Source organism: Mirounga leonina, unplaced genomic scaffold (assembly GCF_011800145.1).
Source record: "Mirounga leonina isolate KUSES-001 unplaced genomic scaffold, KU_Mleo_1.0 Mir_115, whole genome shotgun sequence".
Taxonomy (NCBI): Eukaryota; Metazoa; Chordata; class Mammalia; order Carnivora; family Phocidae; genus Mirounga; species Mirounga leonina.
In genome coordinates, this window is record NW_023270268.1 from 73,413,155 (window position 1) to 73,429,973 (window position 16,819).

The 16,819-nt window shown below is 40.0% G+C and overlaps 1 protein-coding gene across 4 annotated transcripts in view; it reads right to left on the reverse strand.

Moving 5' to 3' along the window:
• LAMP3 (lysosomal associated membrane protein 3) overlaps nucleotides 1-16,819 on the reverse strand; it is a 29,521-nt gene continuing 12,702 nt past the window's right edge. For 2 of the 4 annotated variants that reach the window (XM_034999662.1, XM_034999664.1), the window contains exons 4-6: nucleotides 14,597-14,654; nucleotides 11,153-11,323; nucleotides 7,194-9,316 (exon numbers count right to left, since the gene is read on the reverse strand). In XM_034999662.1, the coding sequence (XP_034855553.1) occupies nucleotides 9,177-9,316; nucleotides 11,153-11,323; nucleotides 14,597-14,654 (369 nt within the window). In that variant the 3' untranslated portion in view covers nucleotides 7,194-9,176. Of the gene's footprint in view, nucleotides 566-6,375; nucleotides 6,812-7,193; nucleotides 9,317-11,152; nucleotides 11,324-14,596; nucleotides 14,655-16,819 lie in introns of those variants that run through there. The other 2 variants (XM_034999663.1, XM_034999665.1) reach the window with 2 other exon arrangements.

The following is a 16,819-nucleotide window of genomic DNA, read 5'->3' on the forward strand; positions in this document are numbered from 1 at the left end:
TAGACAAAGCTGAGGCATTTTTTTAATGGGAAAGATGAAGGATAAAATAACATCCCCAATGTACATAGGTAGCATTAATTACAATTGACATTTTAGTTTATAGTTTGGAAGCATATACCACTTGGCATATATTATGTTAATTTAACATATCTCAAATGTTGACTTAGAATGGTTAAAATATTTTGAAGGAAATTTTCTCTGTGAAACAGAGGAATTTACTCTGAAACAGCTCACTAGGCCTTTCATAAAATGAACAAAAAATATGCAGAAATTGATTTGCTGCTTGACCTTCAATCAGAAATGACTTGGGTTTTGTGAAAGATAGTGGTTTATGTCGCTGGAAGGACTAATTCTAAGGGTCGTCCCCAACATCCTGGAACCGATGAAAGGATTCTCTAAACCCCATTGTTTTCTTTTCCCCAGGGCACCAATTAGATTCTCTGGTATCCAGATGATTCGCGTCTTAGGCGGAGTCCATAGACAATCAAACCCACTGCGCAGAGACCAAGCACAATGGCCCCAATCACAGGAAGCACAATTGTGTAGTCAGACGAACACTCGTCCACTAAGAGAGAGAGAGAGAGAAAATACAATATAGTGGGTAACATTTGGTGAGGACAGACCAGAAAGCAGACTAGAGTGGGAAGGATATGACTGTTTTTTTTTTTCTTAATTGGAGTATAGTTGACACACAATGCACCTTGACTTTTAATTCCACCCCTAACTGTGTGAACTGGGATGAGTTATTGAACCTTGCAATTTCCTCATTCATAAAGTAAGCAAATAATATATAAAATCGTTGAAGGATTAAATAAGATAAACTTATCTTCTCAGCAATTATTAGTTATTTAATAATTGTTAGACCCATTTTCTTCCAGGTGTGTTCTCTGCAAAGTAGAACGTGTTTACATAAAAGAGACTGTCGTTAGATTACACATGATCTCTTGAAAACATGTGATGTTTATCCATGTTTTCAAAAATGTAAAACATTTTTGCTATACTTAATGTTCTTTTTTATTGCTTTTAATGAGCTAAAAATATTAGGAAACAGACCTAAATATTCATGAGAGCTTAAAAATGAAAGTTTATAAATTTGTCAAAACTTTTTTCTTTATTTCATTAGAGTGCTTATTCAGTTCATTTAAAATATAATCAGTCTCAACTGGAGAAAGATGGAGAGCCCTGAGGAAACAAGGGAATGTGACTGAACACAAATAAGTAGAGAACTATATCTATATCTTATTCAAGGATAGATAAGAGCCAATAGATGAATGGATAAAGAAGATGCGGTATACACACATGATGGAATATTATACAGCCATAAAAAGGATGAGATCTTGCCGTTTGCAACAACATGGATGGACCTAGAGGGTATTATGCTCAGTGAAATAAGTCAGACTGAGAAAGACAAATACCATATGATTTTCATTCATATGTGGAATCTAAAACAAAACAAAACAAAACAAATGAATAAACAAATAAAAAGCAGAATCAGACCTATAAATAAGGAGAACAAATTGATGGTTGCCAGAGGGAAGGGGGTTGGGGGGCTGGGCAAAACAGGTGAAGAGGAGTGGGAGATACAGGTTTCCAGGTATGGAATGAATAAGTCACAGGGCTGAAAGGCACAGTACAGGGAATAGAGTCAATGATATTATAATAGTATGGTGACAGATGGGAGCTACACTTGTGGTGAGCATAACATAACCTACAGAGAAGTTGAATCACTATGTTGTACACCTGAAACTACTGTAACACTGTGCATCAATTCGAATTAAAAAAAAAAGAAAAATCTCCAGTATATGTTAAGGGGGAAAAAGCAATGCAAAGAAAAATGAATATAGTACTACAATGTTTTATGTAAATAAAGAAGAAGTGAAGACATATTTGCTTGCATTTACTTAAAGAAAACCTGGAAGGATAAGAATGCATGATAAACCAGTAAAAGTAATTGCCTATGGGTGGCAAGGTGAGTGCAAGGATTTGTAAGGTAAAGCTCCATATCATCTTAGTTTTAAACCACATGCAAAGAAAAATTTTAATCAAAATTTCAAATATTTGAATAATATTTTATAAGAAAAAGAAAAAGGATAAATAAGAGAATGTATGCATGAGATCCTTGCATAAACCAATATCAAAATGAACCAAGGATCAATTTTCACCTGAGGTCAGAGAAAAAAGAATCAGGAAGGACCAGGGGAAAGGGAATGATAGAGACTCCAGGAAACAACAAATCTGTACAAGACAGGAAACAACAAATCTGTACAAGACAGGAACTGTGCTTGTCCTACACTATTTGACATGGCAGTGGACAATATTTTCATAATTATAATACTATATACCTTATTAATTTAGCAAAAAACAGTGATATAACCATAAAAGGAATGGTGTAAGAATGAAATCCTTATCTGCCATAATAAGTAGTTTAAAGTTGATATATTAAGAGGTAAGAAAGCTTTTTAACATTTTTAAAAAGAATTTTTGAGATAGTTACCATAAGAAATTATTAAAATTAGTTAAAAGTACTTTATCTCTTAGAGGAAGGACAGGGAAATGTTGCTTTTCATGATAAGCCCTTTTGGAGTATACAATTTTGTTACTATATATATTTTAAAGATTTATTTACTTACTTTAGAGAGAGAAAGAGCACACGCATATGAGGTGGGGGAAGGGCAGAGGGAGAGAGAATCTCAAGCAGACTTCCCGCTGAACACAGAGCCCTACACAGGGCTCGATCCCACGACCCTGAGATCATGACCTGAGCCGAAATCAAGAGTTGGACACTTAACTGACTGAGCCACCCAGGGGCCCCTATTACATATACATATCAATAAATGTGTATTTCTTAGATAAAAAAGAACACTGACAAATTAAGAAGTTAATTTGATTAAAATGATTTGAAAAAAATACAAAAATATTAAAACAAAATGTAAAACACATACCCTAAAGTAATTCCACCAGGAACTTACACTAACGATGTGTTCATGTAATTACACAAAGAAATGTTACAATAATCTCATTTTATGAGAACGAAGTGGACAACCTTGATATCCATCCGGAATTTTAAATGGCATATCCATACAATAGAATATAAAGTAGACACTTCAAAGAATGTGGTAGATCTCAGTGTGCTGACAGAGAGGTTCGCTAAGATCTGCAGAGGGTTGCGTGAACCCAAACAAAGGTTCATGTGTGCCTGAAGGGAAAAGAGGCAAGGTGCTGGGGAAGGGGTGGGGTGGGCATAGAGAGCAACTTTTACTCCCCATATAGTTTTATACTATTTAATGTCACGTTGCTTACATGTTTTTAAAATGTAGAAAAGTACACAAAGAAAATAATTATTTAATCACCGCAGTCCTTCCACTTGAATGAATCACCGCAAACCTTGAAGGTATTTGCTTCCTCTGTACATATGCGTGCTCATGTGTATGCTTAAAGAAACATTATTCTATTTTTTTTAAATGGTATTTTCTCATTATAGATAATTACGATGATTTACGAAAGCTCACAAAAAAGTAAAAACTGTAGGAGAGGAAGAAATTTCTTCTTTCCTCCAAGATTCTTCCAACTGGTTTAAGAATTACTGATTAGTAGGAGAAAAAAACCTAAGTTTTATTATGTGTGCACAAAGGGCCAATGATGAAATTGACACCCAAAGAAATGACCAAGGCAGGCAGTTTTGATACATTTTAGACAAAAGAGAACATATTTGCGAGGAACTGACAGGATAAAGAAAACAGATGTTGGGAGTTTCAATTAACAAAAATTCTAAGTGGAATTTAGGTTGAGATGGCAGATCAGTAAAAAGTAACAGGGTTTGTTTCTATAGCTTTCTTGGCTTTAAAGATCCTTTCTCGGGTGATAAGGATGTCTTTTTACTTCTTAGTACAGGGAGGATAGCTTTCATATGGGAGATTTATTTCCTGCTTTCAGGGTGACAGAGGAGGATCTAAGAATGTCCTTGTTTCCCAAGAAGCTTCAATTCAAAATAATCAATATGCCGTTGTGGTACATTTTGGGCCACCCTCCCTTGGGCCCCTTACAAAACCAATCACCTGAAAACCACCCACCCAGAAATTATCCTTGCTAAAACATGAACCAATATAACTTCAGGCATCTTTCTTTACAACTACAAGGACAGATGGGTAGAAAAATAAATACAAGTACTTGTATTAATATAGGATCATGCAAGTGCTATTTTACCAAAATTGCTGATTTTCGTTTAACTTGATCTCATAGAAGAAAAAAAGCTAAAACAAAACTGGGACAGCTACCAAACTTCAAATAAATGTATCTTTGTCACAAGAAGTATTGTTTCATAAAAGATCCCTTTAAGGTTCAAAAAAGAGATTATAAATACACACTAAAGGATTATGAAATGCATTAAGAGGGTTATGAAGTAAATGACAGACATTCTGTGTTTTCTAAACTCTGTTTCCAATTTAGACATTATCTATTGATACTGTTTTGAAAGATAAGCACGAGCAGTTTCCCTTCTATCTCTCTTCTTCCCAACTCAAATTTTGAATATATATGTTATTTTTTTAATCATTGTTTGGGTTTACATTATTTCAATTCTATTTGATAACTGTCATTCCTATGGTTAAAAAAAAATTTGTTTCAAATATATAACACATTCACAATTCAAAGTCAAAATACTACAAAATGCTGTACATTGGGAAGTTCCACTTTCACCCTTGTCCCATCTCAGTGCCCCCTGTCATAACCATTTGGCTTTTTATATATATTTCCAATGTTTCAGATATAAGCAAAATGAAAAAATATTTTTCCCTCCTTCTCTCACTATTATTGTACATTATGCTTTTTTCATTTAATAATACATTTTGAAGATTTTATTTATTTTAGAGAGAGTGCAAGTGGAGGGAGGGGCAGAGGGGGAGGAAGAGGGAGAGGGAGAGAGAATCTTGAACAGACTCTGTGCTGAGGGTGGAGTCAGGCCGGGCTCAATCACCACCCTTAGATCATGACCAGGGCTGAAACCAAGAGTCTGATGCTTAACCAACTGAGCCACCCAGGCGCCCCAACAATATATTTTGGGTAACTTTCCTATACATACATAAATAGGTATGTTCTCAGTCTTACTTATAACTGTATTCTGTTGTGGGATGTATCTGTCCCAGACTGATGGACACTTCGTTTTCAGTCTTTTGCTATTACAAATGATGCTGTCATGAATAACCATGTACATATATCATTTCATATACAAGAAGGTGAAACTGTATGATAGATTTACAGACCCATAGTTGTTTAATGCTTTTTATATTTAACTATTTAAATAGATAAAATGCCTTTTTTAAATGTGGCTTCTCTATTTCTGAGAAAGATTTGTTTATATCCTTGTTTATAATGTGGCTTCTCTCTGATCTTACCCAATTTCATGGTCAAGGACTATCTTGAAGAAGAGCTCATTGGGGTGCTGTATCCTTTGAATTATTTCATGTTTGAGGTTATCTGCCTATTACCTTAATAAATAATATTTTGGGGTCACACTTTCTATCCCTTAGGATTTTGTAGACATCGGTCTATTATTTGCTGGCTTTAAATGTTATTGTAGAAATCTGAGGCCAACTTTAACTTTCCCCTTTATAGGTGATTTGCTCTTTTGAGAGGGGAGGGAGAATTCATATGTCTAAAGAGTTCTTTATCTTTAAAGTTCTATAGCTTAGTTTGGATGTGTCTTAATGCTAAGCTTTCTGTGTCGGTTTTTTTTCCTGGTACACACTATGCTCTTTCAATGGGCAACTTCAATTATTTGTCTTAAGGAAAATCTCTGAAACCATCACATTTATCTTCCTTCTGTTTTTGAACTCTCTACGTCAGAGGCACCAATTATCCTTACGTTAGCTGATCTGAATATCTTCCATACCTAACAGCTGCCCTATAATGTCATAATCTTAATTTTTATCTGCATCAACTGCTTATTTCTCTATGAAGATAATTCACCTTTCAGCTCTATCAATTCTTCCTCTTACTATTTCTATATATTATTGGGTGTTGCTTTGATACTCAATTTGTTCACTTGCAGCAGTGAAATCTCCCATTCACCTCACTCTTTCATTATAACATTTCATCCATGAGCTCTGGTTATCTGGAATTCACACTTTTATTTTATTTTCAAGTAATCTCTACACCCAATGTTGGGCTCGAACTTACAAACCCAAGATCAAGAGTTGCATGCTCCACCGAATGAACCAGCAAGGCGCAACCCTCATCTTGCTCGTTCTTGAGCATCTCATCCATGACATTCTGTTTCCTTTAATATCATTTGGGTAAATTAGGGCCTTTCTTCCCACCATGTCTGAGATCAGTTAAAAATTAAGAATCAGTACTGCAGAATAACTTTTAACCATTTTAACAGTTTACTCTATTAGGCAAAACCAAAATTCAGGCACACATTTATACACATTTGTTAATCAATGTCTTGTCTGTTTTGTAATTCATATGTAATTCTTTAATCACAACATATTTGTGAAAACCTAAAAACAATAAAAACTCTCAACAACACAATAATTAAGTAAATTATTATATAATGTTGATAGCGTATTCATAGCAGCCGTAATAATGACACTTTGCACCTTTAATAGCATGGAGAAATGCTTATGATGCACAGGTAACAAAGGATTCCAAATTGTGTACTCCGTATGCTCCAGTTTTGTAAAACAATATTCATGCCAGGGAAATACATCAGAATTAACAATGGACAGGTTATCTCCAAGTGGGCGTTCGTGAAGGTTCCTATTATCTCTGGGTGGGTTGCAGAGGGAGGGGTGAATTCAGGATGCTCTACCCTCTGCAGAAGAGAAAAATGGAGTTGAAACCCGCTGGACGGGCAAGCAGCAGGTGCACTAAAGGCAAGGGGCAAGCGCAGCCCGCCGCAGAGGCGCCCCGAAGGGCTGCCCGGGGGTGGGGGTGGCCCCAGAAAGCGACCTGCAGCACTCTGCAGTAAGCCTGGGACCCCTGAAACTGCAGCCGTGAGACTAGGACTCGGAGGCAGCACCAGAGGAACCCAGGGCTGGAGGAGGCTACTTCCCGACCAGCAGCTCGTGACAGTCGCAATCTGGGACTCTCCCCAGAAGTCACTGCAGAAAGTGGGCAGCACTGCCGGGCAGGAACGCATCCGGGCTTTAGGTACTGGTCTTCCAAATGAAGCCTTTGCTCTTTTTGCTTACTAGAATGTTAATTCACGGTAATTTAAAAGATAATTGGCGGCGGGGATGGGTGGGGGGTGGGGATAGATAACAGGACTCTAAGCAGCAGCTGTCACTCCAAAGAACTCACTGAAGATGGGAGAAAGGAAAATTGAACTTATGTGAACTGCCTTATCCCCCTCTTCCTGATTTTAACTCCGCGTCTTTTCCCATGGAAATTCCCCCACACTAGAAGAGTAATCTTCCTTTAGTCATTCTACAGGCTGGTCAGTGGCACGGTGAATAAACAACTCATGCTCTGCGGTATAGAAGCTCTTGAGTACACTTCAGGCGGAGCTGGGAACGGGAGGGGGAGCGGGGTATTTGTGAATGCCTACTGGAGGGCCTGCTGGAGATGGAGAGAAATGGCATCTCTCCAAAAGCCAACCCTCGCTGGCAAACCTGAGTCCCTCTGGGGAACATCGGGTCCTCACAGCCTAGATTATCATCAAAATCTCCTGTTGTAAGGGGGAAACAGGAATGTGCTGACACTCCAAACGTCTTAGGGGCTCTTGAAGCTCTCCTGAAGCTGCTGTGTGCCCTCCCCACCCCCTCACTTCTGAGAAAGTGGAGAGAGCTAAAATCCTTCCAGGGAAAGCCAGAACATGCCCTAGATAAGCAGTGGTTATAGAGCTGTTGCCAAGTTTCATAAACTTCCTGTTAAAAAAAAACAAAACAAAACACCAAAAAACCAAAAGACAATGAATGGCACCTCTGGCAAATACAGAAAAACAAGAACACTTCCGTTAGTAAAAGCAATTAAAAACATCCAGAAGCCCTTTACCTTCCCTTTTCTCCGAAATAAAAACCTCAATTCTCCTATTTACTTTTTTTTTTTTTAACATAGGCTCCGCACCCACTGAGGAGTCCAAGGCCGGGCTTGAACTCAGGACCCTGAGGTCAAGATCTGAGGTGAGATCTAGAGTCACGAGCTCAACAGACTGAGCCATCCAGGTGTCTCAATTCTCCTCTTTAAACAATGTAATAGAAAAGCATGAATAACATTCCAAGCCATATTTGATAGAATTTTTCCTCCACATACCACTCCTTCCCAATCAGGAATCTCCTGGTTTATGACTTTTTTGTAATGTTTGCTTAAGAGGAAAGTGGTAATAATCTGGGGTAGATCTACATGTTCTGTTTGCGATTCCTGATTGTTCTGATGCTTTGCCTTCGTCCCCTCCCCACAATGGCCCAAATTAACGAATTTACAAGGATAGATCAAAGAAAAACAGAGACAAAGCAGAAAAAAATGTTAGGGAGACAGAGAACAAATGAAGGTGAAGAAATTGGAGAACTAACATTATGGAGCCTCTTTTGTTTGTCAAGATCTTTGATGTGTGCTTTACATTTTAAAAAATGAAATGTTGGGAAGTTATCTAGTTTTTTTTTTTTACTGGTAATACATTATAATAGCATATAATGTCTTTTTAAAAATATTAGTCTAGTAACACCATTCTGTAATTCAAGTAAATCAGGAATTGGGCAAAATCCGAGAGTTTAAAATCACTTTAGAATCTATTTCGAAATGGATTGTTTTTTTAAAACTAAAATTTTTTAAAAAACTGGATATTGAGACTCTTAAAAGTGTGTAAGAAAAATCAGTGCAGTTTGAAAATGTCTTTCTTACAATTCTCCCTTTAGGTATTTGCTTTCTCCTTCTCCCAAGCACCTTCCTCATGTCCCCGCCTCTTGTCCCTAATTCTCGAAGCCAGCCCTGTATTATCAGGTGTGGAGAGTGGAATTCAAACCCATACGTCATAGTCTCCCTGTACCAACAGGAGAAAGTGCAGTGGGGGCTACCTTTTCGGTAGCCTTCCGTTGGCCCCTCGGTAGAAAGCCAAGTTTCCTAATCGGATTGGGAGGGTGGGATAGGCAACTAGAAAAATTGATCCCTTCACTTCAGGCTGAATATGAAGCCAGAATTCCCAAGGCCTTAACCTGGCACATTTTGAAGAAGGTGGGGCTTTACATGCGTTCATATCCTGTACTGGGCCTCTTGTTGGCCACCAGACATGCTGTTAGCAAAACGACAAGCAGTATTGCAATACTCAGGCCCACGGCCACAGGGGTTTCTCTCCTGTTTCTGTCAGTGAAGCATTCATCCGCTGCAATTGAAGTCAGAGTAACAGGTGTTACAAGCTGGCCGCAATGCTGGGAAGTGATTCTGCCTGCCTGCCTCAGCCGCGCAGGGAGGGAAACCCAGCGAGAGGTGGAGTGGAGCTGCTGGGCTTCCCACCGGCTGCCTCAGACACACGGATGGGTGAAAACGAGGGAAGGTCAGTGCGATGATCTGAAGTGTGCAGTGCTTGTGATCACTTAAGGGCTATCTTAAATTGCAGATACCCTGTCCCCGCACCCAGGAAATTACGATTCAGTGCATTGGAGGTGGGGCCCAGATGATTCTGTTGTAGCTGGGAGGCAGATCCAACTTTGGGAAACATCGGTTCGGTCTAGAGAGTCAGGATCAGAACTGTAAGCCCGTGGAAGTTCTGGGGCCATGTTTTCCCAACTCTGGCAACAGAGACCTGCGCCAAATTGCATGGCCAAAGTTTTCTAGCCAGACTCTGCTTCTTAAAGGTTGCTGCTGGTACTGGAGAAACATTTTACAGGCTCTGGGATTTTAGCTCCCTGAAATGGGTTGAGAGTGTGGAAGTTTGATAATTATATGAAAAGGGGAGGAAGGGCAGGGAAAAAATGAAAAGATAAATTTTCTACATCTCCCTATGGGCACTGCTAAGAGAGGCCAGGTGTATGTTGCTGAAAGGTTTTATTTCTCACCTCTGCCACTACAAGGTTTCCCACCTGCTCACTTCCTGTTTCACAGAGGTTCAGAGGGGGAGGAAGAGCAAGTGTATACCTTATTTTTTTAGATCACATGATGAATTACAGATGCTTTTCAAACCTTTATCATGAATTTTTAAGCTTCCCCAAATTGGAAGTTTTGAGACCAGATGACAAAGTGGGGGCCATACCTACTAAGAAATTTTAGTATTTTTCTCTTAGCACTGTGGTAAAGGTCCAAAACGGAGGCAGAGATTTGAAGACTCAGACAAAACCTACAGAAATCAGGGGATCCGAGGCCTGCAACACTTTAATCCTTCCTCTGCTCAATGCTTCCCAGCAAGTGTATCAGGTTTTTGTAGGCACATCTTCGACTTTATAATGGAACTCAAAGAAAAGTTGGGTTCACATTACAGAAATTTAATTTACAGCTAAACTTCTAGCTAAATCTATTTATAAAAATTGAGAGGTATACATAATGTTCTTAGTTATTATGAGAGGAATGTTTTAGAAACTGAGATTCAATTCCTAGACATATGTAGGAATCTTTATAACCCGTTTTCCCAGAAGGGAAAAAAGGGCTTTTTCAGAAAGTCACCCTGGTCTATCCCTGGCCTTCTGCCTAGGACCTGCTTCCCTCTGCAGTGGTTAGAATTCAAAGCAGAAGTTGCATAGAAACTAACACCAACTACAAGGAAGCTCTAGCCAGGGGAATTGAGCTCATAATCGAGAACAGGGGGCCCAACAGAGTATATTTCTGTCTTGAATTATTGCAACTTTCTTTTTTCCCTCTGCAAGTGGGAAAAAGTCTATTCTGAAATCTTGAATTTTAGATATTACTACTATTCAGGATCTTTAAAGTCTCCCAATATACCTGAGGAGTCAGAATATTACATACAAGGAGAATGTATCCTGCTGTGGGAGAGTAGTGGACATGAACGGGTTAGTGTCCGATCATGAGGTTGGTATTGACTCAAAGGAATGGCAGGAGGGAAAGTTGGCCAGAGAAACTTGGCCCTAAAAACTTGGTGGAACCATACTGTTGTAGGAAGCTCATGTGATTCTTGTCCCTTTTGACAGCTGCACATACACAAAACAACTTGAAACTACCCTTGGGTCTCTGAAGTTTTTGTTTGCAACATGATGAAGACTTGACTTACCATTTCCAAAGTGGTCATCTTCGAAATCAAAGGCTTGATATTGGACATTCATTGTTTTCAGTTGAAGGTTGGTTGACAGCTGGATGCTCTGTTCACTCACACATTTGAAGGAATGCCCAACCACAGTCTCAAACATCACCACAGAACTTTTCATTCCTTGGTAAATTTTCTCTGAAAATACAAGGATGTAATATAGACACTTGTTGGCATATAGCCATTGAGTATCAACTGTTACCGGGTGGCCCATGTGCAGTTAAATGGCCTTCGTTGAGATATGGCTTTCAGGGGTTCTGCCTTCTCTTCATGAAGACCCACTCTGGTGCTCTTTAGGGACTTTTTTATGGTATTATGTAGTATATGGGGGCAAACTCACATAAATTAGAATGTGATAACATTGAAATGAGAACTTTTAGGAACTTTTTCTTCAGTTGTCTTGAGTCATTGGGGGCAGAGTTGGTGGGTACTATTGTCAGGGCTTGGGGACTACAGAGACGTGCCCACAAAAACCTCAGAAATAAGAGAAGTAAGATTGCTCTCTGTGACAGTCACAGGAACTCTTATTGAATCAGAATAGACATATGCAGCCACCAAGTGGAACATCTGCATGTTACCAGACTGTGTTGATATAGCAAAAGGACAGGCTGATCCCATCATTAGGAAGGGTTGTTACATCCATCCGTAGGGACACAGAGAAGGGAAGGCCATCTCTGTCCACCTGAGTGCTGTTGGGGAGAGAAAGACCTGCTCAAGGACTGGCGCTATTTTATGACAGGTTTACTCTTTTCAAGGAAGCATATGCTTCAAGGCAGATGGGGTTAAACATTTTAATCATATAATTAACTCCATTTGCTCTAATTCTACATTCACCCCACACCCTTCTGATTATACTTTGGCTTCTTGGATGGGAGAAAGTTCACTGACCAGACGACCCAACTGTCTAGTCCCCTTGGCAGTTACCATAAGAAATAGTTGCATGATAAATGCACACATTTACATTTTGATTTTATACATCAGTTTCATGACCTTGGTTTAAATGTCTCCTTGAAGAGACAGACAATATGTAAGGGAGTGCTGACAGCTCCCGCGATTGAGGACCAGACTATGGACCTTCATGAATTCACCAAAGTTGTGCCTGAAAGGAATACCCAGGGGCTATTAATGAGGGAGCCTGAAAGTCTCCCTCCTTTCCTGTCTCTGTGGGTGTGTTTGCTTGTATCTAAGGTAGCCTTCCTCCCACGTTGTGTCTGCTTGCTATGTGCCAGGAACCACGCAAGTACTCTGTAAGCACTGTCCTGTTTAATTCTTCTTTTTTTTTTTTTTTTTATTTATTGGAGAGAGAGAGCACAAGAAGGCGGAAGGTCAGAGGGAGAAGCAGACTCCCCACTGAGCAGGGAGCCCGATGTGGGACTCCAATCCAGGACCCTGTGATCATGACCTGAGCTGAAGGCAGACACTTAACTAACTGAGCCACCCAGGTGCCCCTGTTCTGTTTAATTCTCATACAGTCTTTTGAGATCTGTTCTGCTGTTTCCATTTTACAGACAAGGAAATGGAGAGTCAGAGAATTGAAAACATCTGCCTAAGAGCCTACAGTTAGTAAGTGGTACTGGGACTCAAGCAGTCTGACTCTAGAGCCTGCTATCTTAACCAATACATTATTGTGTTTCCCACCCATCACTGTACTATTTACTGTAGACTCTTGCATATGTACGTGCAAATGTCCTACATGATGCATTGAATTATCCATCTACACCACTATATCGTGTGTTATATCCCAGGGTGATCTACTACAATCACTCCCACTAACATTACAACAGTCATTACCATTGTAATTACAACTAACTACTGTTACGAATACCGCCCTTGCCACCGTTGACGTGCAAATTATCATCATCGTGATTCCTATAGCTCCTACTGCTACTGCTGAGCCTGGATTTTTGGGACCTAGAATTGTCTTATCCCCTTTCTCAGCCTCTAACTTAGCTGGTCTGACCTTCCCTTCCCCTCCTCTTGCGACATTACTACCCCACTCCTGGCTAAAATTTAGGCCATGTCTTGTGATAACATTAGCTAATGTATAGCATTCACAATATTTATTCCCCAGCCCCTATGAGCACACTTGTCTAAGTGAGGTACTATATATGAAAATGAGTTGTCAACTATGACATCTTACTTTTAACCAATAATCATGGACAGCATCCTCTTGAACAGTATCAATAAAATATATCTTGTATTTTAAATAGACATTTCTCCATGTTTTCATTTCTTGGAAAGTTTCTTTAGTATAGGTTCCTTAATAAGATAAGCTTAAGCTAGTCAAAATATAGAATTTTAAGAAGGAGAAAACAGACATGAAAACTCTCCATACACTACCTGGCAGAGAGGAGGTGCCCAGCAATGGTTTGTTATCAAAGGCTGGGCTTTCCAGAGAAACATTTGAGCCCTCTGAGAAATTCCCCCAACTTGACTGGGAGCATTACTTTCCTAGATGGAAACCTTAACAGGAGTTCTCTCGACTGGTCCCGCTGCGGACCATTCTCTATACAGCAACCAAACTGAATCTTTATCAGTGTAAATCTGATATACCATTTCCCTACACCAAACCCTCCAATGGCATCCTTTGACACTTTAAACTCAAATCCAAAGTCCTCACCTTGCCTTAGCCAGAAGCCCTACATGCTCTGGCCCGGATGGCCATCAGACCTGATCTGCTGCTCTGCTCACTCTCTTGGGCTCACATGGCACTAGCCACTCCCCGATCACACGCATGTTCGCTTCTAAGGACTTGTATATCTGTTGTTCCTGCCACCTGAAAAAAGCATCCCCAGACCCAGATGCCCCCAAATGGGGCTATCTCTCTGCTCAAACTTCACCTCTTCAGAGAGGCCTTCCTCCCCTAAGGGCTTTCCAAAGGCCCTACCTAAAAATATCTTTCCAGTCCTCCCCCGGCCCCCAAACCTGCTTGTGTTTGCTCATAGAACTTAACACTACTTAACTGTCTATTATAATTTAATGTGCCTGTTTGTGGTCCTCTCCCCACTTCTAGAATGTAAGCTCCATGACAGCAGGGACCATATGTTTGGATAATATGGATTTCTACTGCCTCTTCCAAGGCTTGGCACATAGCCAGCACTCTCCACATTTTTGTAGAATGAATGCATGATTCTAGGAGTATGGAAGAGACTGCATCGTCACTAGCAAATCTGTCCCAAAGTCACGAAACTCTCTAGAGTTGCTGATAATGATCTCTGACATAAGAGTCCAGCCTCTTCATGAGCAGATGAGCAAACGGAGGCATACAAAGATAGAGTGCGTTCTCCTGGTTCTCTCTCAGTCTGTTTCTCCAAAGCAGCATCAAAGATGAGCAAATTCAATGGGCTAAAAAATGAGCTAACCCGAGGCACAGAGTCATTGCTGGTGGAATGACCCTCTCTAACAACTTACCTGGATTTGAGACTGTCAAATAGGCTCTCACTTCATTGATATAATACGAGTTTTCATCCTGTAAAACAGCAGTGTGTTAACCTTTGGGCAATCTGTTTTTACATTTATGATTCTGGTTTACAAACTTTGTTTAGGCAGGATTCCAGCTATTCAATCCTTGATATGGGGCTTTGGGGGTGTGTTGGTATGGAACCATAATTGTGTCTGAAAACTTCAAAAAAGTAAATATACCACACAATAAATAAATAATAAGTAATGGCTTGCTCTTGGTCCCCAATTTTTCTCCTGCATACTTGTTGCTAGAGCCTAAAAATCAAATTCCACCAGTCCAAAGTCTCTTCAGTTAGGCCAAGTTTCTTCCTGTTAAAATGCATATACATCTGGAAGGTGGAGAGGTTGGAGGGGTGTACATTAAGCTTTTACTAGTAATGAATATCTTAGGGTAGAGATTCAAACTGAGACCACTCATCTTTTTTTTTAAAGGAAGAACTTCAGGCGCCTGGGTGGCTCAGATGGTTGAACATCTGCCTTCGGCTCAGGTCATGATCCCAGGTCAGATCAAGCCCCACATCGGGGTCCTGGCTTGGCAGGGAGCCTGCTTCTCCTTCTCCCTATGCCTCTCTCCCTGCTCATGCTCTCTCTCTCTCTGTATCTCTGCGTCTCAAATGAATAAATAAAATCTTAAAAAAAAAAAAAAGGAAGAACTTCAGCATTTAAAGATTTATTTATTTATTTTAGAGAGAGCAGAGGGGAGGGGCAGAGGGAGAGAGAGTCCCAAGCAGACTCCAAGCTAAGCTCGATCTCATGACCCTGAGATCAACCTGAGTTGAAACCAAGAGTCGGTTGCTTAACCAACTGAGCCACCCAGGTGCCCTGAGACCACTCATCTACCATGGGTGGACTTCATGGGGCTCATAAACTCTCTGGGAAAAACAGTGCATGCAAAATTTTTCATGCATTTTCCTGGGGAGGGTATCATCCTTGCTTTAAATAGATTAAAGGGTTCATGTCTCCAAAATGGTTAGATGGGGCCACCATGAGGGATTCTGGAAAAAAATGGTTTACTCTGAAATCACTGAGTGTTCTCTAGAAGAGGACCCCAGGAGGTGTGTTCAGAAATATTAAGCAGTGTTCCACATTTTATTCAGGGATTGCCCTTTCAGAAAAACAAAACAAACCATTACAAAACAGCCCTATAACCTCCTGAGAGACTAAGTGTGTGAAACATTAAAAGGAATTGAATTGAGATATAGAAGGGTAAGTTGAAAAAGGAAGTTTTGGGGTTTTTAAAAGTAGGTGATTTACAGTTATTATTTGTAAACATTCATTAGAAAACTATCCACAAGTAAGAGGTGCAAAAAAATGATAGAGCAACGAAAATCAGAATCTGAAATTGAATTACCTTTAGAAGTTCCAGGTCTAGTCATAAAGAAATTTAATAATAATAATCTTGACTATATTCAAGTACATTTGTGTATTATTTTTAGGTAAAATGATGATTCCCTACACAATATAAGGGTTCTAAAAATCAAACTGCTTTAGTAAGGTAACTGCTATTGATACACTCAACTCTAGATCCTATAATTTGTTGAATAGCACCTACCACATACTGGCTCCTTACCTCGTGCCAGGCACTGGAGCAGACACTGCTTTGCCATGCCTTACGTAATCCTCACAGCAACTCTGAGAAGAATTAGAGGCTCACTGACTTGCCCAAGGTCCCAGCCCTAATAGGTGGCAGGGGAAGATATGACCCCAAGCTTCTTGCCTCCACGTCTAGCATTTAACTTCTCTTATATCCACTCCAGACCAGGCATTGCTCTAGGTCCTAGATGAAGAATAAGACCCGGTTCCTTCCTTCTTGGGTCTCAAAGGCAGGGTGAACAATATGCTTGGACCATCCATTTGATTTAGAGAGAACATCTGTGACCCAGGCCCTTCTTCGGTCATTTTCACAAACCATTTATTCAGGTTATTCTTTATTTGGGGTCCTTTTTAGTATATAAGAGACCTGGACTTCAGGGCCCTAGGTCACTGATACAAGACCCCTGCCCTATCCTAAGAGCATACAGGATCCACTGATGGGATTTAAGCAGGACAGTGACATGAGCATGAGTTGGTTTTTTGAAATTGCATGGGTTGCAGCGTGAGATTCCTTTAAGGAACAGCAGGAGAGGGGCGCCTGGGTGGCTCAGTTGGTTAAGCGACTGCCTTCGGCTCAGG